The sequence below is a fragment of the Eptatretus burgeri genome, chromosome 11 (assembly GCF_056783735.1).
Source record: "Eptatretus burgeri isolate ZD-2024b chromosome 11, Ebu_testis_v1, whole genome shotgun sequence".
NCBI classification, from domain to species: Eukaryota; Metazoa; Chordata; class Myxini; order Myxiniformes; family Myxinidae; genus Eptatretus; species Eptatretus burgeri.
Window position 1 is genome coordinate 42,439,830 of NC_140971.1, and position 22,838 is coordinate 42,462,667.

At 40.4% G+C, this 22,838-nt stretch overlaps 1 protein-coding gene, 1 non-coding gene and 1 pseudogene across 6 annotated transcripts in view; 1 reads left to right on the forward strand and 2 right to left on the reverse strand.

Annotated features, from left to right (window-relative positions):
• The window catches only part of LOC147016943 (FSD1-like protein), a 117,803-nt gene extending 101,154 nt beyond the window's left edge, over nucleotides 1-16,649 (forward strand). For all 5 annotated transcript variants that reach the window (XM_085846219.1, XM_085846218.1, XM_085846220.1 and 2 more), the window contains 4 exons: nucleotides 13,130-13,233; nucleotides 13,693-13,944; nucleotides 14,213-14,301; nucleotides 14,567-16,649. In XM_085846219.1, coding sequence (XP_085702345.1) covers nucleotides 13,130-13,233; nucleotides 13,693-13,944; nucleotides 14,213-14,301; nucleotides 14,567-14,677 — 556 coding nt within the window. In that variant the 3' untranslated portion in view covers nucleotides 14,678-16,649. The remainder of the gene's footprint in view (nucleotides 1-13,129; nucleotides 13,234-13,692; nucleotides 13,945-14,212; nucleotides 14,302-14,566) is intronic.
• On the reverse strand, nucleotides 10-150 carry LOC147016944 (signal recognition particle RNA; annotated as a pseudogene).
• A 5,827-nt stretch (nucleotides 16,650-22,476) lies between the features above and the next one.
• TRNAA-UGC (transfer RNA alanine (anticodon UGC)) lies at nucleotides 22,477-22,548 on the reverse strand. Its single transcript has one exon. It is a non-coding gene; the product is annotated as a tRNA-Ala (tRNA).
• Nucleotides 22,549-22,838: the final 290 nt, after the last annotated feature.

A 22,838-nucleotide genomic window follows, 5' to 3' on the forward strand; every position in this document is an offset into this window, starting at 1 on the left:
ACACAGGGATAAGGATTGGGTTTCGCCATGATTCCGGGCTGCCCTACACCCTCTCATAGCGTGGCCCAGCGCAGAGCTCCCGTCCTCAAGCGATCCTCCAACCCAAGCCTCCGAGTAGCTGGATTACAGGCGCACACCACTACGCCCGGTCACAAATATATATATATATATATATATATATTTTCATATATACATATATACATATATACATATATACATATATACATATATATATATATATATATATATATATATATATATATATATATATATATATACATATATACATATATACATATATACATATATACATATATACATATATATATATATATATATATATATATATATATATATATATATATATATACAGCTCTGGAAAAAATTAGGAGACCACTGCAAAATTATCAGTTTTTCTGGTTTTACTATTTATAGGAATGTGTTTGAGTAAAATGAACATTTTTGTTTTATCCTTTAAACTACTGACAACATTTCTCCCAAATTCCGAATAAATATATTGTCATTTCGAGAATTTATTTGCAGAAAATGACAACTGGTCAAAATAACAACAAAGATTCAGTGTTTTCAGACCTCAAATAATCCAAACAAAACAAGTTTATATTCATTTTTAAACAACATAATACGAATGTTTTAACTTAAGGCCCAGTCACACCTTGACGTTTTAGCAAACGTATGCCGATTTTTGAAATTTTTTTCTAAAACGCTGGCACACGTTGAATATGTTATGGGTAAGTTTTGATAACATTGAGAGCACGCTGAAAAACACTGCCATACGTCGTTGTACGCTGGCTTTAAACGTTGTACTTTTCGGTTGTCCTCAAATTTTTGCATGCTTGAAATTTCACGACGTATGCCGGCGTATGACTCACACGTTCCGCTACGCTGGCCACAAGTTGTATGCACGGTCTGCGATCGTTGACAGACGTCAACACATGCTACTTGTAAGTTAATCATAAGTTGAGACACGCCGAGGTAATGTTTAGCGTACCCGAAACTTATTTCTAACCTATGATTAACGTGTTGTTGGCACGTTACGCGATCGTTGCCACACGTCGACAGACGTTACTTTTAAGTTACTCATAAGCTGAAAGACGTCGGTATAATGGATCGTCCTTGCGTCAGCGTCCACGGCCACGGCCAGGACACTTATTTGCAGCTTTCTTCAAACTTTTCTTCGGCATGACGAGCATGTTCACACTTCGATGTCTAGCTTGGCTATGATTCCAATTGTCCATCGGCAGCGTCTATTTAAAATAGTCGAGTTTGAGCGTTTTAACACGTTCAGAAGAAACGCTTCAAATTTCCAAACCCCAGCGTCAAAAAACAAAGGCGAGTGACAGCAATTTAAATCGTTCATTGTAAACAATGAAAATAGTTGAGTGGTACCATTTAAAAGTCGTTGAGTGTAAAAAAAATCCAATTGTTGAGCGCAAGCGTCTACTTTCAATAGTGGAGTTTAAGCGATTTAGCACGTTCAATAGAAACGATTAAAATTTCCGAGTGCCAGCGTCAAAAAACAAAGGCGAGTGACAGCAATTTAAATCGTTTTATGAATTAAATCCCCTTTTATGAACACCATTTTTATATACCAATTCCCAAAATCGCTGGGAACACGTCTTGAAATGGCAGTTGTAAGTTAGAAACACGTTCATTTATTTTTTTTTGTCGACCGGAAGACGTCATTGGAATACGTCTACATACGTCAATGTGTGTTGGGACTACGTAAATAATTGGTTCAAAGCACGTCAAACATAAGTTAGAAATAAGTTTCGCGTAAAAAAGACGTTACCGCGACGTGTTTCGACTTATGAGTAGCTTATAAGTAGCCTTTGTGGACGTGTGTAAGCGTCCGCATATCGTGTGTACAACTTATCCCCATCGCATGCGGAACGTGTGTCATACGCCAAGTACGTCGTAAAATTTTGAACATGTTTAAAATTTCTTGACGTACTCTACTTACTACGACGTATGATAGTATACTTTAGCGTTCTACTCACGTATACCAAACTTACTCATACCGTATTTGACGTGCCCCAACGTTTTAGACACATTTTTCTTAGGTCGGCATACGCTGGCAAGATCGCCAAGGTGTGACTGCGATGTTGACACTTCCATTTCTACGGCAGTTATGATTCGAATCGTTGTGCGTCAGCCTTTTAATAGGCTATGTCACGACATCGTCGGTGATGCGTGCAACGCGCTATGCCTAAGTTAGACTATCGTTGGGCATAGGTTGTGTAGGCCGACAACAGGTTCAGCATTCGTTGGTATAAGTTAGCTATAACACAACGAAACGTTCTGTGTCCGTTAATAATGCGTTATACATAAGACCAAGTCGCTATGAATACGTCCGAATCTTTAAAAAAAAACATCAAAAGTTCAACGTAAGCCAGCGTTTCACAGTGGGTGCGAGACACTGTGGCTTGTAGGCATCTTCAGTCTCCGTCTAACCATTAGACGACCAGGTGTTGGGCAAAGCTGAAAATTGGACTCATCAGAGAAGATGACCTTACTCCAGTCCTCTACGGTCCAATCCTTATAGTCTTTTGCAAACATCAGCCTGGCTCTTCTTTGCTTCTCATTGATGAAGGGCTTTTTCTGGCTTTGCACGACTTCAGCTCTGCCCCGAGGAGCCTGTTTTGAACCGTCCTCGCCGTGCACTTCACCCCAGCTGTCGTTTGCCATTCTTTTTGTAAGTCACTTGATGTCATCCTATGGTTGTTGAGTGACATTCGAATGAGTTGGCGGTCATCCCGGTCAGTAGAAAGTCGTTTTCGCCCTCTGCCAGTCTGTAGCTTTGTTGTCCCCAATGTCTGCTGCTTGACCTTGTTCTTATGAATCCCACCGTCTTTGAAATTTTAAGGATGGAAGCAACATGATGCTCACTGTATCCCTCTGCCAGTAAAGCCAGAATTGAACCCTTCTTTTCCTCACTCAAAACTTTACTTTTCCACTCTTTTGGCATGGTCAATAGTTATTTTTTTGATTCCAATTACTTTTGAGGTACTACTAGCACTGTTTTTGCCATTCAGGTTGTCCTATTGCAAGAGGATAGTGATGACCACAGCAGTGGTTTTTATACTTTTCCTTGTTAAATAAGATTCAGTTCAGGTGATCACCTAATCAGTACCTCACGAAGTAGAATGAGGTGTGCCTGTGTTGGAATTCAACAGACATTGGAATGGAATGGCTGCCATACATGTAGAGATGCTGATTGATATTTTTTTTGGAGTGGTCTCCTATTTTTATCCAGAGCTATATATATATATATATATATATATATATATATATATATATATATATATATATATATATATATATATATATATATATATATATATATATATATATATATATATATATCATCACATACATACATGTATACAGTGACCTGCAAAGGTATTCACCCCCTACCAATAATGCCACATTTGGATGAATTATGTGGAAACAATTTTTTCCAAATGAACTTTCTTATTCATAACTGAAGAGATCAAACTAAACACTATTGTAGTTGAAAGAGGTTACATGTCAGGAATACCTGCAAAAAACATGTACAAATCAACATTCACTGGTTGCAAAAGTATTCAACCTCTTAGGTCAAGTACGTGGTTGAAGCACCTTTTACAGCAATGACTGCTCTCATTCTTTTTGGGAAGGTCTGTACCAGTTTTGCCCATTCTTCATGTGAAAAATGTTTTCATTCCTCCAAGTTTGGGGATCGTTGATGGACTGCAATCTTAAAGTCTCTCCATGAATGTTCAAATGGGTTCAAGTCAGGATTTTGACTGGGCCACTCAAGAACATTTATTTTCTTCTTATTCAGCCACTTGAGTGTGGCTTTAGCTTCGTGCTTTGGATCATTGTCCTGCGAAAATATGAATCTCCTACCCAGTTTCAGATTCATGGCTGACTCAAGCAGGTTTTCATTAAGGATTCTCCTGTACTTTGCACCATCCATTGTCCCTTCTATCCTGACAAGCTTGCCATTTCCTCATTATGAAAAGCAGATCCAAAACATGATGCTAGCACCATCATGCTTGACAGTAGGGATGGTGTTGACTGGGTGATGTGCAATGTTAGGCTTGCGTCAGATATAACACTTTAAATTTGGACGACGAAGCTCAATTTTTGTCTCGTCTAACCGCAAAACTTTTCTCCACATGCCTGCAGTATCATAAGGTGCTTTGTTTTCCCGCAAACTCCAGATGAGCTTTCAGATGTCTTTTTCAGTCATGACATTTCTTGCCATCTGCCTTTGTGAAAGAAATGGTGTGTGTGTGTGTGTGTGTGTGTGTGTGTGTGTGTGTGTGTGTGTGTGTGTGTGTGTGTGTGTGTGTGTGTGTGTGTGTGTGTGTGTGTGTGTGTGTGTGTGTGTGTGTGTGTGCGCGCGCGCGCGCGCGCGTTTTTAGTTAAAATAGTACCCTCTTGTGGTTCTGTGTGCTTCCCAGAAGTGAAACTGAAGCTGGAATTATATTGTAAGGCTACATCTGTACACAAAATAGTTTAATTTGAGACTAATTAAATAATGCAACGATCACAAAATATGGTTAAATGAGCTGTTTGAAAAGAACAGTACTGAATTGCCCGTCATAGATGGCCTCTTCAGCTCGTGCATAAAATCATCCATCCATACCCAAGATACCAATCTTTCCTGCCAATGTCCATGTACCTCTCTATACTCAGTGCCTCATGGTACCTGTCTAATTTCAGTTTAAACCCAGCTCTTGTTTCTACTGCCACTACCTCTCCAGGGAGACTATTCCATGCATTTACAAATTTGACAAAAACACCCATTCCTCACCACCATCCTGACTCTCTGCTCTACTCTAAGGCTGTGGCCCATAGTCTTGTCACTGTCTTTTCTGCTGAAAACTTTCTGCATTTATTTTATCCAAATTCTTCTTTATGTTAAAATATATATATATATATATATATATATATATATATATATATATATATATATATATATATATATATATATATATATATATATATCAGATCCTCTTATAATCGTATCCTCTCTAATGTAAGAAGCCTAGTCTCCTTCAGCCGCTCCTTGTAGCTAAACTTAGCAAGGCCTAGAATCGATCTTGTTGCTCCACTCTGAAACCTCTCTATAGCAGCTATGTCCTTCCTCAGATGTGGTAACCAAAACTGTACATAATATTGTGCACCGCTCCTTTCCAATTCCCTGTCCAGGTAATGCATGATGTCATCACCAGGTGCCAAAGGAAGGGAGTACTCAGTTTTTCCTCCATTTGTTTGTTACTTGCAATATCGACGATTTTTCAAGTATATTGGTCAGTCGATTTTGTTATTCTGTCTGTCTGTTTGTTTGTTTGTTTGTTTGTCACCTACAGGTCACAATTTTAAACCAATCTTCACGAAACTTCACCATATGGTAGAGTTTTTCATAAGGAAGAAGCCTCTTGTTTTTGAGGTCAAAAGGTCAACGTAGGCCAAAGGGCAACAACGAAGGTGGAATTTCTAAAATCCTCAATTTTCATCTGATTGACTTGAAATTTGAAGAGGATTTATATTTCAGGTCACTGAATTCATCCACCAATTATTTTTGAGGTCACCATCGACCAAAAGGTCGACATAGTCCCAAGGTCAACAACTAAGATGGGATTTCTACAATCCTCAATTTTTATCTGATTGACTTGAAATTTGAAGAGGATTTGCATATCAGGTCACTGAATTGAACCACCAATTATTTTTGAGGTCTACATAGGCCAAAAGGTCAATGTAGGCCGAATTTCTAAAATTGTCAATTTTCATCTGTTTCAATTTCAAGAGGAGTTGCATATTTCGACATTGAATTCAACCACAAATTATTTTGAGGTCAAATTTGTTTTATGGATTTTGCAAGTTTTGTGCTCTGCACGTCGTCATCGTCTTGTTATTCTGTCTGTCTGTTTATCGCCTACAGGTCACAATTTTAAACCGATCTTCACGAAACTTCACCACATGGTAGAGTTTGTCAAAAGGAAGAAGCCTATTATTTTTGATGTCAAAAGGTCAACCTAGGCCAAAGGTCAACAGCTGAGGTTGCATTTCTAAAATCCTCAATTTTCATCCAATTGACTTGAAATTTGAAGAGGATTTATATTTCAGGTCACTGAATTCAACTAGCCAATTATTTTTAAAGTCAACATGGACCAAAAGGTCAACATAGGCCAAAGGTCAACAACTTAGATTTCTAAAATCCTCAATTTTTATCTGATTGACTTGAAATTTGAAGAGGATTTGCATATCAGGTCACTGAATTCAACCACCAAGTATTTTTGAGGTCAACATAGGCCAAGAGGACAACATAGGCCGAATTTCTAAAATTGTCAGTTTTCATCCGATTGACTTGTTATTTGAAGAGGAGTTGCATATTTGGTCATTGAATTTGACTTCCGGTTCTGGGTTTTGATGGATGGCTGATTCTCTCAGGGGTCTCTGCCGACTTTCTCAAAGTTAAGTTTCCGGTCGTTACGTGTCATGTTTTAACTTTTTGTTTATTTTCATACCTACATGTTTACTGTGTGTTCCTAGTTCGGTATTGTTTCAAAAATAGTGCTATTTTTTGAGTTTTAGTCGACTGTCTTATCGGGTTTCCTTGAGGCCTACCTGTCCTTCCCGTCTCGGTGTACGGTCGTTTTTATTTGTATTCTCTCCCTATTACCATCAATTCCTATTTTCCCCACTTTTCCCACCACCCTCCATCTATCCCTCCCAATGACACCCTCTGTTTCTTGTCTTAAAAACAAAAACAAACAAACAAACAAAAAATCTCTTTCTCCCTCCATATCCACGAGTACTGATCCTCCTTCTTATTCTTCTCCTTCTCCTCTTTCTCCTTCTTCTTCTCCTTCCTCTTCTCTTTCTTCTTCTCCTTCTTCTTCTCCTTATTCTTCTTCGTCTCCTCCTCCTCCTTCTCCTTCTTCTCCTTCTTCTCCTCCTTCCTCCTCCTGCCGGCACACCATCTTCCTTCTATTTGAGCTGACCCACTCTAACCATTACCTTCACGATTTATTCCTAAACCTCACATTCCTTAATCTTACCTAATCTTCAAAAATCCATCAAAAAATAATCGTTTTCCTTGTATCCTTTCTAAATAAACACCTCCCGAAACCATCCGTCTCTCTACCCTCTTCCTGGTACTTTTCATTGATCCATCAGCTTCACTCTGCGTTTACTGATCCAAATTCACCATTCACCTCACAATTTTTTCCTTCAACCTTTCCTTTACCTAATCTTATGTAATCTTTATCAAAAAATAATTATAATAATATAAACGGTCTCTTATAATGCTTCATCTTCCTGTTTCACACGTGTGGTTCTCATTACTGTATCATTCTATACTATTTTGCTATTTCAACAGACTGCTCTCAAGTCGACCTTTCCTTCATACCTTGTCTAAAAAGTCCAACTGTTACAACGTTTCTTCCTTCCATTCTCTTAATTTGCCTTTATTGCATCCCTCAAGAAATGTCTTTAGTCACATTTCTGAACTACAAATTAAAAAACCCAGCTTGCAATGTTTGTTCGCTTTCCATCAATCATCCTTTTACAACTTCAGTGCCAATTTACCCCTCTCACCCGTCCCTCTCAAAGCAACCATCACACTCTTCCCCCTCCAAGCACTGCTTCCCTCTCACCTTTCTCCCTCAACTCTCACCACTCAACCTTCTCCCTCCATTTACCCCCTCTCTCACCCTTCTCAAAGTTGCCCCCACTCACATCTACAAAGCTTCCTCCTTCAACTGCCCTCTCTCCTCCATCTCATCACTCCACCTCCTCAAATCCTCAACTGCCTTCTTCCCCCTCTCTAATAACTCCCCACTGTACCTCAACCCAGCACCACAGAGCCTTTTCTCCTCCTCATCCGGCCCCCTCCCCTCGCTCTTCTGCAATCCCCCACACTCTTTCAACAATTCTCCTTATGTTGCCCTTCCTCCCTTGTCCTACCCCCCTCCCCTCCCCTCCCCTCCTCTGCACCCAAAGCCTCCTCCCCTCCCTCTTCATTAACAGTGTGGACCTCAAATATTCGGGGCCTTCGCTCAAACCTTACAAATCTTTCCATACAGGTTGCCACTGACAAACCAGACATAATCTGCCTAACAGAAACTTTCCTCCCTCAAGCCGTCTCTGACTCCCTCGTATCTCTCCCTGGTTAATCCCTCCTCCGGTGTGACAAATCTGAACCTTGTCCTGGTGGAGGAGTTGCTCTCATCAAAGACCCCATTCTTCACTCTCCATGCACTCCCTTCACTCATTCACACCCCCAGGAATACCTCTGGCTATGGCTTCCCTTCCACTCCCACCTCATGTTTGTTTGTGTGCTGTACCATCCTCCAAACAGTGATGACTCCATTTACACCTCACTATCCGAAAACATGGACCAACTTCTATCCTCTCATCCAAACTCTCCCTTCCTCATATGTGGTGACTTCAATTGTCATCATGCCAGTTGGCTGGCTGTGGGTACCTCTCTCTAATCTAAATGGTCGCACAGTCACTTCTCAACACAATAACAATGATAGAAACAATGATCTTACCTGCCATGGCACTTCAGCAAAAGACTTGTGCGACTCAGTGGGACTAACTTAATCGGTCAACTTCCTGACCCGGTTCTCAACCAACGGTACTCCATTTCTTCTGGACCTGATTTTGACAAATTTCCCTGAAAAATATCGGCTGTTCTTCCTCCGCTCCAATCGGTTTTTCTGACCACGTGTTTGTCAAAGTGGACATCTCTCTGGCTGTTATCAGAGAACCACCTCAGTGCCGTCGAGTCTGGCATTTCAATCAGGCTGACTGGCAGGATCTCCAAACATCCATCAAACTTATATACTGATCTCCCATCGCTACTTTCTTTAATATCAACTCATCCTGGGAATTATTTCAAAGAATCTCTCTCTCTCTCTCTCTCTCTCTCTCTCTCTCTCTCTCTCTCTCTCTCTCTCTCTCTCTCTCTCTCTCTCTCTCTCTCTCTCTCTCTCTCTCTCTCTCTCTGTCTCTCTGTCTCTCTGTCTCTCTGTCTCTCTGTCTCTCTGTCTCTCTGTCTCTCTGTCTCTCTGTCTCTCTGTCTCTCTGTCTCTCTGTCTCTCTGTCTCTCTGTCTCTCTGTCTCTCTGTCTCTCTGTCTCTCTGTCTCTCTGTCTCTCTGTCTCTATCTCTCTCCACTGAAGCTTATGGCAAGGCAATTGGCTTGAAACAACTTGCCCTTGCCTCATGGAAAGCAAACCCAACTGAGGGTAATCTCAGTTCCTTCCATAAAGTTCGGAACAAGTGTGTGTCTACCCTCAGGAGAGCCAGAAAACAACATTTTTCTAAGCTCAAGTCTGAACTCTCAAACCTCTCTCCCTCCTCCAAATCCTGGTGGCATCTAATCAAATCTGTTTCTGGTGTATGTTCCACCTCTAGCCTCTCCCTTAACTCAAATGGTCACACTGCTGACACCGCACGTGAAAAGGCTGAATGCCTAAACTCGGTGTTTGCATCTAAATCTTGTGTCCAAAACGCATCGCTTTCTGTACCCACCTTACTCAGTCACACCTAGCTGTCCCTGAACCCTGTGTCCTTTTCTTCTGACAAAGTGGAGAGCTTGCTGTCAAACCTCGACTCAGATTTTGCAACCGGTCCAGATGGCATCAGCCCACGTGTCCTAAAAACCTGCTCCTCTGCTCTTGCTCACCCTCTCTCTGTTCTATTCACCCTCTCATTTGCTCAAGGTCATCTTCCATCTGCTTGGAAATCAGCAAACATTACCACTCTGCATAAAAAGGTGCAAAAACAGATCCCTGCAACTACAGACCGAACAACCTTCTCCCGACCATCAGCAAGGTTATGGAATCCATCATTGCTTCAGACATTAAATCCTTCCTCTTCTCCAATGGCTTGATTTCCGATCAATAATTTGGTTTCAGACCAGGTCACTCGGCGCCCGGGCAATGTCGTATGCTGGAGGATTTGTTATTTATTTATTTGGCATGGGGCGGTGTACTTTAAATGTACCTCCACTTTTTCTGGATGAAGCCTGACTAAATTCCTGTACAGTGTTAACACTACCTCTTTTGATTTGTAATTGTGTGACATGCTCCAAGACAGCCCCTTGCATCACATAATCCCTGTTTTCATTATTCCTACCAATTCCCAGCATGTTACCTTTTAATGTTAAACTGCATCTTCCAATCTACTAATGTATCTAGACTTTCCTGAATGTGATCCCTGACATAACTCCCTCCCGCATTCTGCTGTCCACCTTACGTCCATCTTAATGTCATCTGCAAAGGTGTGAAAGTTCGTACCAAATCTGTCAAATCAAAATGATCTTGTCAGGCAAATGTGCAAGAGAAAAGGCAAACCTAATTGGTCTTTATAACTTTCACGTAATTTTAATAAATAATGACTTGCTTTAGATTCAATGATTCCAAAGTTTGGAATCACCACAGATCTGACAGTTGCATATCTTTCAACTCATATTATAGATGTTGCTTCCAAAGAAGTCAAGTTTTAACTCCATTTGTGTCAAACTTGTTGAAAATGGGACGATACAATTTTCACTTAGTTTGGGAAAAAATTATATCGCAATGATTTGCTTCTTTTTTATCATTATTATAATTTTTGTTTCTTTAAAGGATCTGAGGCTCATAGTGACACACACACACACACCCACACACACCCACACACACACACACACACGACACACACACACACACACACGACACAACACAGGACTTTTAGATGAGACAAACACAGACACTGAACTTGCGGGAAGTACCATCACTTTCCTCCTCCCCATGGATGCCAACCTATGATTATTGTCCATGCTCTTATCCTTTTTAAATGCTGAATGTTAAAGAGCAGGTTTTGGGTCGCTGATGACTTCGCATGATTCGAAGGTTGTAAGCACATTAATAAACATGGGGTATTTATTTTCTTACATTTATACCGGGCATAGTGGCGTGCGCCTGTAATCCGGCTACTCGGAGGCTTGGGTTGGAGGATCGCTTGAGGACGGGAGCTCTGCGCTGGGCCACGCTATGAGAGGGTGTAGGGCAGCCCGGAATCATGGCGAAACCCAATCCTTATCCCTGTGTCGTAAGAGGCGACTAGGATTGCGTCAGGAAGGGCATCCGGCGTAAAACCTATGCCAAATCAGTATGCGGATCATAACGGATGATCCGCTGTGGCGACCCCTAACGGGAGCAGCCGAAAGACGAACAACAACATTTCTTTTCTTACATTTGAAACTCAAAATATGCTAAAATTAACTTTTCAGTCAAAACTTTTCTCGGTGATCGAAAAACAGACCGGAAGTTGCCGAAGATGCTATGACGTCACGCTCTCCGAAAACTTCGTGAACATTCCGAAACAGCGTGTAAACAATGGCGAGATACGAATCAGAGAGTGATTTCAGCGGCGATGAAATCGAGTGTGTTCATTCCGATATTGCCGAGGACGAGTCGGAGGATGATGGGAATTTATACTATGGAGTTTCTGGCCCTGAGCCATATAAATTTGAGCCACTTGCAAGTGCCAGAAAACAGCCTATTTCGTGTACAAGTGGCAGGACTGACTGTCCGGCAGTTCACAATGACAGACTCCACCAGACAGATTGGTTTGTAGATTTTCATTTTCTTGTTCGATGCATAAAATAATGTAAAGTTTGATTCATCTGTGACTTGATATAATATTTTTTTTAACCCTCTAGTAGCCTGGTGTTGGCTCAGTGGTTAGGGTGGTGGCTTGGGATCCTCGGGTCCTGAGTTCAAGCCCCGTCGGCCGCTAAATTAATACACCAGGGGGTTGACTCAGCCTGTCATCCTTCCGAGGTTGGCGAAATGAGTACCAGTTCCTGTGTGTGTACTGGTAGAGGGGCACTGCATCAGCAACACAGTCGTGCTTCAAGAAATGATAGCTACCCCGGCAGCTAAGCTGCCATACGACCACCACCAACCCTCCAGTCACTCAAGAGTCAGAAATAGAATGAATCAATAATGGACCCTTGGTGTTGAAGTCTTTCTGACAGCTGAGCTTGACTCCAGCGAAAGTGATAATGGCGTGGCCGATGGGGAAGAGATTCTCAGCCGCGTTCCCCATTACGGGTTACAACGTACGGACTTCCGGATAGTGATGACTTCCTCTATTCTGATCATTTCTCGATTTCTTATGCGCATTTATAGATAAGCACAATGCCCCAATCCTTGAGAGGTGACACAGTGTGAGAAGATGAAGCAGGAGCCAGCTGAGGAGGAGAAGGCTGAATGGTGGGCACAGCGTCACGCTTGTTTTGAAACCGAGCTCACTCATTGCGTTGCTTTCGTAATCATCGGTTGTGAAATGGTCACCACAAATGACAAGTCTCTCCAAAGGGTCTTCTTTACCCGTTTTATTTGGGGGAAAATTCGCCCGTTTTGTTTGTACAAATCTTATCCACTGCCGGCGAATGTTTGATTCCTTCGGGAATCGGTGGGAGCGATTACCCGTTTTCCAGCCATTTTCGCAAAACATGATGACACACGTACAAGGCATAATGTAAAAATATCCAAATAACTGTTCTACAATAATTCAAAATAAAAAAGGATAATATGGACAGTTGCAAGCTCAACATAAGCGAAAGAACGGCCCGCTGAACTGGACACTTCTTCAAAGAGCGAGTGAGCACCACTTTCTTTTGGAGAACCATCCATATATGGTTATGGCCATATATGGTTGTGTCACCATCCATATATGGCCACACGACTGTTTTTTTTCAACGGCCTCGAGAAATAACTTCGGAGTTAAATTTCATTCATTTTCCCAATAGTTAGGCAACCACAATAGTTTGCATCGAACTATTTAATGCACATATAATCATATTGATAAATTTTCAGAACATGTTTGGTGACCTGCAACCTGCTCTTTAAGCAAGGAAGCAACACGTCCCACTTTTTAAGTCTTGTATGATATGGCCAGGATTTGAACCGCTGAGCCCCCACCCCTCCCCCCTCAGACTCTGAGTGGATGCTCAAACTATTATACCATTGAGGACAACAACTTTACATTTTACATTGTACAACTCTTTGCTATCAATAAACTGTATTATATATTCGATTTGCTTTGCTTTTTTGCAGGTCACTTGGGGCTTCTCCAAAACGAGGACCTGGGACACCCCTCAGGTTTGGCAGCACTCGAAGTGGGCGAGATCGATTCACAGGAGAGTCATACACTGTACTGGGTGAGGAAATTGGGGGTGGAGGGAGGGTTAGGGTTGAGGTGACTAAATCCCAAAATTCTCAGTCACTGGAAGTTGAACATAAATAAAGAGGTCAAACAAAAACTGCCATTCTCGTGAAGTGCTATAAATTAGCGCTGCATCATGCAACACATTATTCATTGATATTAAATGTAGTCGGCTGTCCCATCTGCATCCTTAAAAAAGAGTAAGCTCTTGTGCGATACCAGTGGAATTCCCTGCTTTGGGTTGGCTGTACAATTAGCACCACCTGCAGTATGCTGGAATGCTATATTGTAGATACGGTACAGGTACGAAGGGGAGAATGTCCTTTTAAATGTGACTTTCTATTTGCATATTGGATCAAATAGTCAGTCAACTGATACTTGATTTTCATGTTAAATTACTTGGGTAGTGTGAGTGCAGGATTACCTTCTGACTGGTTTTGTTTCTGCTATTTAGGTGACACACCAGTGGAATGTGGTCAGCATTACTGGGAAATCCATGTGGTACACGATTCCAAGTCATACGCGATTGGTGTTGCGTACCGAGGCTTCGGCCGCTTTGACCAGTTGGGACGCACGGTGACATCCTGGGCCCTCCAAGGCACCACGTGGCTGCAGAGCAACCTGGCTGCTAAGCACAGTAACAAGTCAAAGACTCTGGACTGCGAAATCCCAAAGCACCTTGGCATCTACTGTGATTATGATAATGGTCAGAAGGCTCACCCACCTACTCACTGTATATGCCGAATAAATAACCAACTTTGATCCTCAGTTTGTCATCACAAAGTGAAATGATGATAGAAGTCTTGTTTGATGGAACAAACAATAACAATGATACAAAACAAAAACAAAAGCTGAGACTTGTGACTCGTACAGCAAATTACTATTTTAAAATATTTGCATCCTTAAAGCCAAGAATAGTCATTATAGAGTTCAAGTTTTTCACTTTATATAGAGAGCATAACCGTTTCTTCCAGGAGTACTGAGTTTCTATAACGCAGAGAGTCGACAGCTGCTCTACTCATTCCGCACGCGCTTCACACATCCTCTGCTGCCTGGTTTCATGGTGAGTGTCACCATACTGTTCACTGCCTGATGTGCCGTCACAATCCAGTTGGAGTCCACATGCTCTTGGATTAATTTTGATCTGTCTTTCATAGTTTTAGTGGTTTCTTTTTTGCAAATCGTGAAGGTTTAAAAAAACAAATAAAATTCTCAGATTAAACACCTGATTGCAAAGTTGGTGTGACAGGTTAAGGGCTTTGCTTGATTTCCTGATTTGTTGTAACTCAAAGTTCCTCTCTTCCTTCCTCCTTGTTTTGATGACCCAGGTGTGGTGTGGCACATTAATGGTGGTCACAGGCTTACAGGTGCCTTCCTACATCCCCACTCTTGGTCGTCCAGACAACGATAGCAGCTCCACATCGAGTCTAACACAGTGACCTCTTAACACTGCTTTCTTCCATATCTGGATCCTTTTTGTTTTTGTCTACCCCTCTCATCCCCCCTTAACCCTGGCATGTGAGATTAGAACCTGCATATAAACTGAAAGTTTGGGTTGGCCATCTGAAGAAAACTCCTTATAGTTGAATAATCAACTAACAAATAGTTGATTATTCTCATTGTTCTTCCACTTTTTTCACTCCTTTTATTTGTAAGCTTGCAAGGGTAAGGGTGGGGGTGGATGGAGGTTAGAATCAGGAACATAACATTAAGTCTGTTGATAGCATGACAAATCATGGTGTTTGGGATGGAAAACAACAAATATCAGTTTTTACAGAAATGCAAGGCTAAGGTTTCCACCGGAATTGATTTGTACCCGATTCTTCCAACCCAACCACGTGGACCTATTCATCATCAAGCTATCCTCAAGGTTAGGTGCATCTAAGTTTCAAAAACGTCATTGACGTAACACGATGACAAGGCTGGTCGTTTCTGACGAGGTATTACAGATATGAAGTGCAGGGACTGTGTTCACCATTACCCACCAGTGGAACCATTTTGTCTGCTCTTGAATTTTGATGGAATTGAACAGTTGTGCGAGAATGGTGCTGCATTCACACATCTCGTTAAATGACCTGATTTGCTCATTGTACATATTTATTTGTTTCTGTTCATATCTGGGCGCAGCAGTTGGGAACATGCGGTTGAAAAACCGTGCAGGTTTATTTAAATGGGTAAAAAAAAATGCAGGAAATCTATGACTTGTTAAAATATTTAATGCGTTGCTGCACTGAGCCAACTACAATTAAAACACTTAGTTATCAGGGGAGCTTCGCGAAGCAGCAATGTATAAGGGCAAGAGAGCTACAAATTCCAAAGCAAAATGTACTGGCTCTTGTGGAACTGCTGCAACAACAATTATTTATTTATTATGCCATGCTTGTTTATTCAAAGCCTGAACACACTTCACCTTTAATAGCCAGTGATGGTTCATTTAGTCTATTATCAACACATAATGGTTCACTTTCACTCTTAGGAATTTGCATAGCATTGACGCTTGGGTGTGGATATTGAGTAGTTTGAGGAGGTAATTCATTCTATTGGGTCTCTGGTTGCAGGCTTTATCAAAAGAGCTATGATTGGCTTTATTTCCGATGCAGTCGAGTGAAAACACGGCCTGAACAGTGTGGTTGCAGAAAGGTGCATAACCACCTGTTAACCAAGACACTCGCTTCATGCTGCCGGTGCTTGGCCACTTAGCACATTTGGCCACACTTACATAGCTGGTCGCCTAATGTAGTTATTTTTAAATTGCAGATGAATGTCTCATAGTTTTGGGCGCAAGTTCATTTTGCACTGCATGGTCGTTTTTTTTTTTGCTGTTTCTATTTTTATTTTTAAATACCAATTGCCTTAATGCTCCCATGATCAAGGCAAACCCCTTGTGCTTTGACAAAATAAAGGAAAGTAATTTAATCAAACTGTCCGGTACTTATTAACTTGCCCGCATGTGCAGCAGATCCCAGGGTTTTGCAATCGCTTTTGTGTGCGTCTTGGTTGTTCTCTCCATATCTGGGTTTCAGAATGTGAAATGGAGTCCTCCCACATCTCGAAGTATCCACCTCCATTTCAGTAAGGGATTGCAAGTAATGAAGTTTTCTTGTTCTCATTTTTGTTCCAAGAGCTCTTTTCAGGATCGTCAGTGAGCCCCAGACAGCTTCCAGCTGTGGTTTGTTTGTAGTAATGTTCTCAGGGATGGTTTTTAAGATCCCCATGAGGTTCTTCTTTATCATTCCTATTGCTCCCACCATCACTGGGACAACTTTGGCGTTTTTCTTTTAAAAAAGAAAAACCCGTTTTTCTTTAAAAAAGAAAAACGTTTAAAAAAGAACCCCTTGATCTTCCAATATCTTTTGACTTCATTTTTGAGATCTTCGTATTTGGTCATTTTTTGACGAGAAACACCTCCTTCGGGTGGGAGGGGGGTAGTGGGGGAGGTGGGGGGTCATTTGTAAATGAGTACCCAGGTATAAAACCATGGATTTTGTTATGAATAAAACTTTTAAATGTTCAGTTTTTAATGTATTGAATTGGGTTTGGTTCTCCATTTATTTCTCCATAAAAACAAACGGGCATTCCCACAGCAGAATATGGAATGCTTTCTGCTCCCCTATCATGTTATCACCGACTTCACATAAACCTGTCATGGTCGCCTGTCCAACTCTCAATTTTAAGAGAAAATAGTTGGAAATAATAGTAAGGATCTGTGTAACCTCCACAGTAAAAATGCTGCTTGAGAATGCCACAGTTATTTGGGTGGTGTATGGACAACAGGCCACTGCCTCGACTGCTGAGGTCTATCTTCACGAGGCTCGTGACTGCTATCGGCTCAAAATCCTTTTAACTGTCGCTTTGGTTGTTTTACACTGAAAGGAAAACTTATAGGGTGGGCAGAGCAATTGTGAATATGACAGCTCCGAAGATGTCTTTCACTTCGCACAGCAGTAAGCACCAACATTGCGGCCAAAGAAAATGTGTAGAGTCAAACGAACTGTCCAACCAATGGGTGTATGCACTTCTCATTTTATAGTATACAAGATTAGGTTTCGGCCTTTGGAATGATTCATTGTTCAATATAAAGCTACAGCCAATCAGGAAACAACACTTACTATTCTACCAGTGTGAACCAGAGAGGGTGGAGTAGGCTTCCCAGGCAGATAGCTTCCGCAAGAGCCTGGAGGTTGGGGTGGGGGGCTTGAACTTTGCTGCTTGGTTTAAGTCTGGCAGGTAGTGATTAGTCCTCTTTCTCTTTGTTAGCTGTGTCTTTATATTGAGGTGTGTGTGTACACATGCATGCATGTATATATGGGTGAAGAATATGAAAGAGCGAAACAAGTTTGTAAAGAGTTTGAGATGGAGAATATGGGTGAATATCATGACATTTATTTAATAACTGATGTTTTATTACTAGCTGATGTGTTTGAGACATTTGGAGAAGTTTGTTGTAATAAAGATTCCTATGGACTTTATCCTGTCCATTATTATACATCTCCTGAACTAACCTGGAGCGCTTTGTTAAAAATGACTAAACAACCCCTTGATCTTCTAAGTGATGTAGATATGCTCTTGATTGAGAGGGATAAAAGAGGAGGAATTTCACAAGTTTGTTCAAAAAGATATGCTAAGGCAAATAATAAACATCTTCCAGACTTCTCACCTGATAAGCCCACATCTTACTTAATGTACTTTGATGCTAATAACTTGTATGGCTGGGCAATGTCTGAATTTCAACCCTATAGTAATTTTAAATGGGTGAAAGAATACGAGTACAAATTTATCTTACATGATATAATCTCCAGAAGTCAAGAAGATTTAGATAAAAGGGATTATGGGTATTATTTGAAGTAGATTTAAACTATCCGAGAAAACTTCATAACAAACATAAAGACCTTCCTTAGGGAACTGAAAAAGATCCCCAATAAAGAGCTATTCAGTGGTTATCAACAACATTTCTTTAGTTCTTAAAATGAGTTTAATATATTCCGACAACTAAATTACAAACAACATTGTTAGATAAAGAGAAGTATGTTTTTCATCAAAGAAATCTAAAGCAATTTATAGAAGCAGGACTACAACTTTAAAAGGTACATAGGGCACTAAAGTTTCTGCAGTCATTGGTTAGGTCAATATATTGATTATAATATGAGGATGAGAACAAAGGCTAATAAATATTTTGAGAAGGATTTTTACAAGTTGATGAATAATTCTGTATTTGGTAAAACAATGGAAAATTTAAGGAATAGACAAAATGTAAGACTTGCTATGACTTGGGAGCAGGCAGAGAAGTTGATAAATAAACCAAGCTTTAAAAGAGTGGAAATATTTACAGATAATTTTTGTACTGTTCATTTGAATAAAGAGAGTATAAAGATGGATAAACCGATTTATGTGGGAACATCTGTTTTAGATCTTTCAAAATATTGAATGTATGATTACTTTTATAATCTAAAGAAAAGATATGGTGAGAATATTGTTTTGCTATACATGGATTCAGATAGTTTCATACTAGAAATAAAAACAATTGATGTTTATAAGGATAGGAAAGAAGATGAAGATATCTATGACACAAGTAATTATGATCCTTATTACCCGCTCTTTTCGAATAAGAATAAAAAGGTTGGTGGTAAATTTAAAGATGAATTAGGTGAAAAGATACTTAGTGAATTTGTAGGTGTTAGATCAAAGGCATATGCTTATAAATACTTAACTAGAGGGTTAAATGAATTCACATGTTAAAATAAACTTAAAGGTCTAAAGAAGAGTGTATTAAAAGAGACCATGAACTTTCAACATTACCTTGAATGTATATGGAAGAGTAAGGATGTTTAAAGAGAGATGAATCTTATTCGAAATTATAAACATGAAATATTCTCAGAGACTGTTCAAAAGAAAGCTCTAACAGCATTTGATGATAAAAGATATTTAATGAGTGATGGAATAAATACATTACCTTATGGGGTTAAAGGGATATAAATATAAGTATTATTAAAAATTAAATAATGGTTTTCCTTTTCTTTGACATTATATAATATATATAAAAAAATATTCTCAAATCAGAGTTTTAAATTGACAGTCTTTCTGCATAATTTATTCTTAACCCAAAAGTTAAAATAACGGTGTATCTCATTTGAATCTTCAATTTTAACTTCTGTGAAAATGTTTTTCTCAAGCCAAAGAGTTAAGCATTGGTAAATATTAGACAAATTTTATCTCGAGCCAAAGAGTTAAAAATTTGTAAAGCCTTTTTTATTCTTAAATTTTATCTCAAGCCAGAGTTCAACATTGGTAATATTACTTTGAACAATTTCATCTTTTGCTAAGAGTTTAACTGGCTTTCTTTGTGGTGTCCATTGCTTGTGGAGGTCATTAGCATAACAGCTCACCACGTCTGTGAGTGGTATCAAAATGATGTGTTCCTTAGGAGGTGCTCAGACAAAGAGTATTTAAAGAGGTATGTCATTTCTCTGCTCAACAAAGATACTTCATACAAGAACCAAGTTCAGGTAATATTTATGGTCATGAGTGTGATAAGAAAATGAAGTTATTCCCGAAAATAAAACAAACCAATATTTATAGGATCTCTATTTGACTACTCAATTTGGTTAAATAAGTGATCATCTGAAAGGAAGGTGAAGCTCCAGCCCCAGGCAAGGGAGTAGTGTCAAGGGAGATGTTTGACGAAGAAATGTGTTCCAGTTTGAAAAGGAGAAATATGAGTGAGTGTAAGCAAGCGAATATAGCAACTTTGAGAAATGGCACATTACTGTGATAAAACCCTCCCTTTTGACACAACTCCCATTGATCACACTGTACCATTTCCTTATGACTGTAGGATGTGGAAGCGCAAAGTCAAAAGTCTTACGAACACGTTTCTACGCCTTGGTGAAGTATAACTGCAGTGAATGCAAAAGCTCTCAGCACAGTTGGTTATGTCTCATGGGTTGGTTACCTGTCCACTTTGTTCTGTGCATTCTCGTCATTAGCTCGGAGGGAACGCTTGAGATGTCTGACAATAGGTCTGCTCCATTCTCAGAGAGGTTTCTTGTGCTGTAACCAATGAGTCAGCCCTCTTCTGGGGATGTATCGTGAATTCTCTTGCGTGTACTTAAGTTGATTCTCCACACTGCACAGCTTGGCAGATGCGTTGTTCGACTTATGCTTGATGCTTCGTGGACTTCCACTTGTAAAATCCGAGTGATGTGTCTGGATGATGGACATTTCAGGGTGTGTATTTCACCGAAGTGGTAAATTCTGGTGTCTTTGGGTCCCTCTACAGGTTGATCATCTCCATTCGTCTCATGTGATGTCGCACCTTGGGTGGCTTTCGGTTCTTCTTGCACTGGAAGATATGATGATGAAATGACATGTTTAAATTAATTTCAAATTCTTGTTTACATATGCATTTCCCTGGAAACACAGCTGCATGGTCACGTTTTCATTAAAAATATATTTCATGGATAGAAAGGATGGAAATACCTTTTGAATGAAAAAACAAATTCAGTGTTCAGTGTTGAAGAATAAAACACAGTGTGTAACCAAAAATAAATTCATGATGAGCTCATCACACTCATATTGGCACATCATTGTTCAATTGTAACCATTAAAACAAAATTACCTTCTGTGCATGTGCTGGAAAGTCAAACATCATGGGCATACCATCTGCTCTTGAGCCTTGTGATCTGACACCTGCCCCTAATGTTAACTTAACCTGGGAATTCTTCCACATAAACTTGTTCTGTCTCTCTCACACTCTCATGCACAGATTCCTCCCATCTTGTCTTCAATTATATATCATGCCCTTCTTGCCCATGGGACACTGAATCCTGTGGTGATGCAGTTGCTTTGAAACAACTTGCCTTCTCTTACTGGAAGGCTAATCTGAACAAGGCCTGATTTAGGAAACTTTATAAATGTCAGAGTTGGATTCAGGTGGAGGGAGTAATGGCAGATGGAAAGATATCAAGGAAATTGAAAGGGAAGGTTCTGATGTCGTGTGTAATGCTGGCCCACCTTTTTGGTCTGAAAATTGTGGCACTGACAGAGACAATAAAGGTTGCAGGTGTGTGAGAACAACTGGATCAGGAGGATTCTGGGAGTGAAGAGGGTGGCTCGGAAGATGGATGAACTGAGAGAAGAGGGTGGTGTGCAGATTAGCTTGAGGGGTAGAAGGGTGAAATGCTGGCTGTGATGGGCTGGGCAGATGGGGGAAAGAGAGAATGGCAAAGAGTGGATAGGTTGAAGGAGCAAGTAGGAAAAGAGGAAGACTACAGTTGAGATGGGAGGATTTTGTCAAGAGGGATATCAGTAAGGTAGGGGTGGTTGGAGATTTGAGAAAGTTGGCTGTGGACAGAGGGAGGTGGAGTATCGAAGTCAAGGCACGGCAGAAGCATGGTGCGATGACAGAACAAAGGAAAGAGGAAGAGAACACCATCAATGACAATTTGGGTTTTGTTTACAAAGATCTGTACAAGTCCTTGATGAACAGACCAACGCACACCACGGAGAGAGCAAACTTGCATCACAGTTCGTTTTAAAAAAAAAAAAAAACTTTATATTCCACTCTCTTTTCAAAGTAAATACAAGAAAAACGAGAAGGGCACTCAGTGGAGCACATTCCTACGCCACACAATGCCTGATCCACGAGAACATATCGGGCCCAAGACATTTTTGAAATATCATGCCGCACATCATTTTTGGCCTGATCTCTCAAGGGTGAAAAATCATGGAAAAAAAATTAAATAACTCTCGATTCCAGATCAAGATCCGTATCTTTTCCAAAATCGAATCAGTTCGTCCTTCTCACACACCGAACCTGTCCACAAAATTTTGTCCGGATCCGTGCACAACTTTTTGAGATATGCTGCACACAGAGAGGGGTGAAAACGTAACCTCCTTCACCTTCGTTGGTGGAGGTAATAAAGATTTACAGGTCGAATGTCTTTCGACATTCACGGAATGAGCTGCGCAGTTTATCGACGCACAGACTGCCATTTTCCAGACGAATCAATGCCAACACGTGAGAGCACGTGCGTCGCGTGTGCATCGCGGGGTTTTATGGGAGCTTCAAGATGGCGGCCGGTGACTTCACACCACGCGTCCGTCCCTCCATTCGGTCAGCAAAATTAAAGAGCAGTGTTTGAACGCACCGAAAGTTGGTGGGTTTTCTTCAAGATTTTCAGCAGTTTAATAACGACAGCAACAAACCCTTCATCGTATTAATTTGTGCTAAAACAATAAGTGGAGATGCCGGGGATTGAACCCGGGGCCTCATACATGCAAAGCATGCGCTCTACCACTGAGCTACATCCCCTACACTTCCAAACATTAATATAATGTTTCAAACAAGTCTATTTTTTTTACATTCTTATTGACCACAACCTTGTAGTGTTTATTTATTTCTCCTTGTCTTTTCAGATTCATTGATCCGCATTTTTTTTTGCACAGTAATCTTGAAAGTATTATCCCGCTCACTGTTAACATTGAAATTGTGTTTGTGAACCCATGCACGGAATGTTAACACGAACGAACAAACATTTACAAAGGCAACATTGAAAACGCAGAAGTCGCCAAAAAAATTACTTATGCGGTGTATAGCCAGGA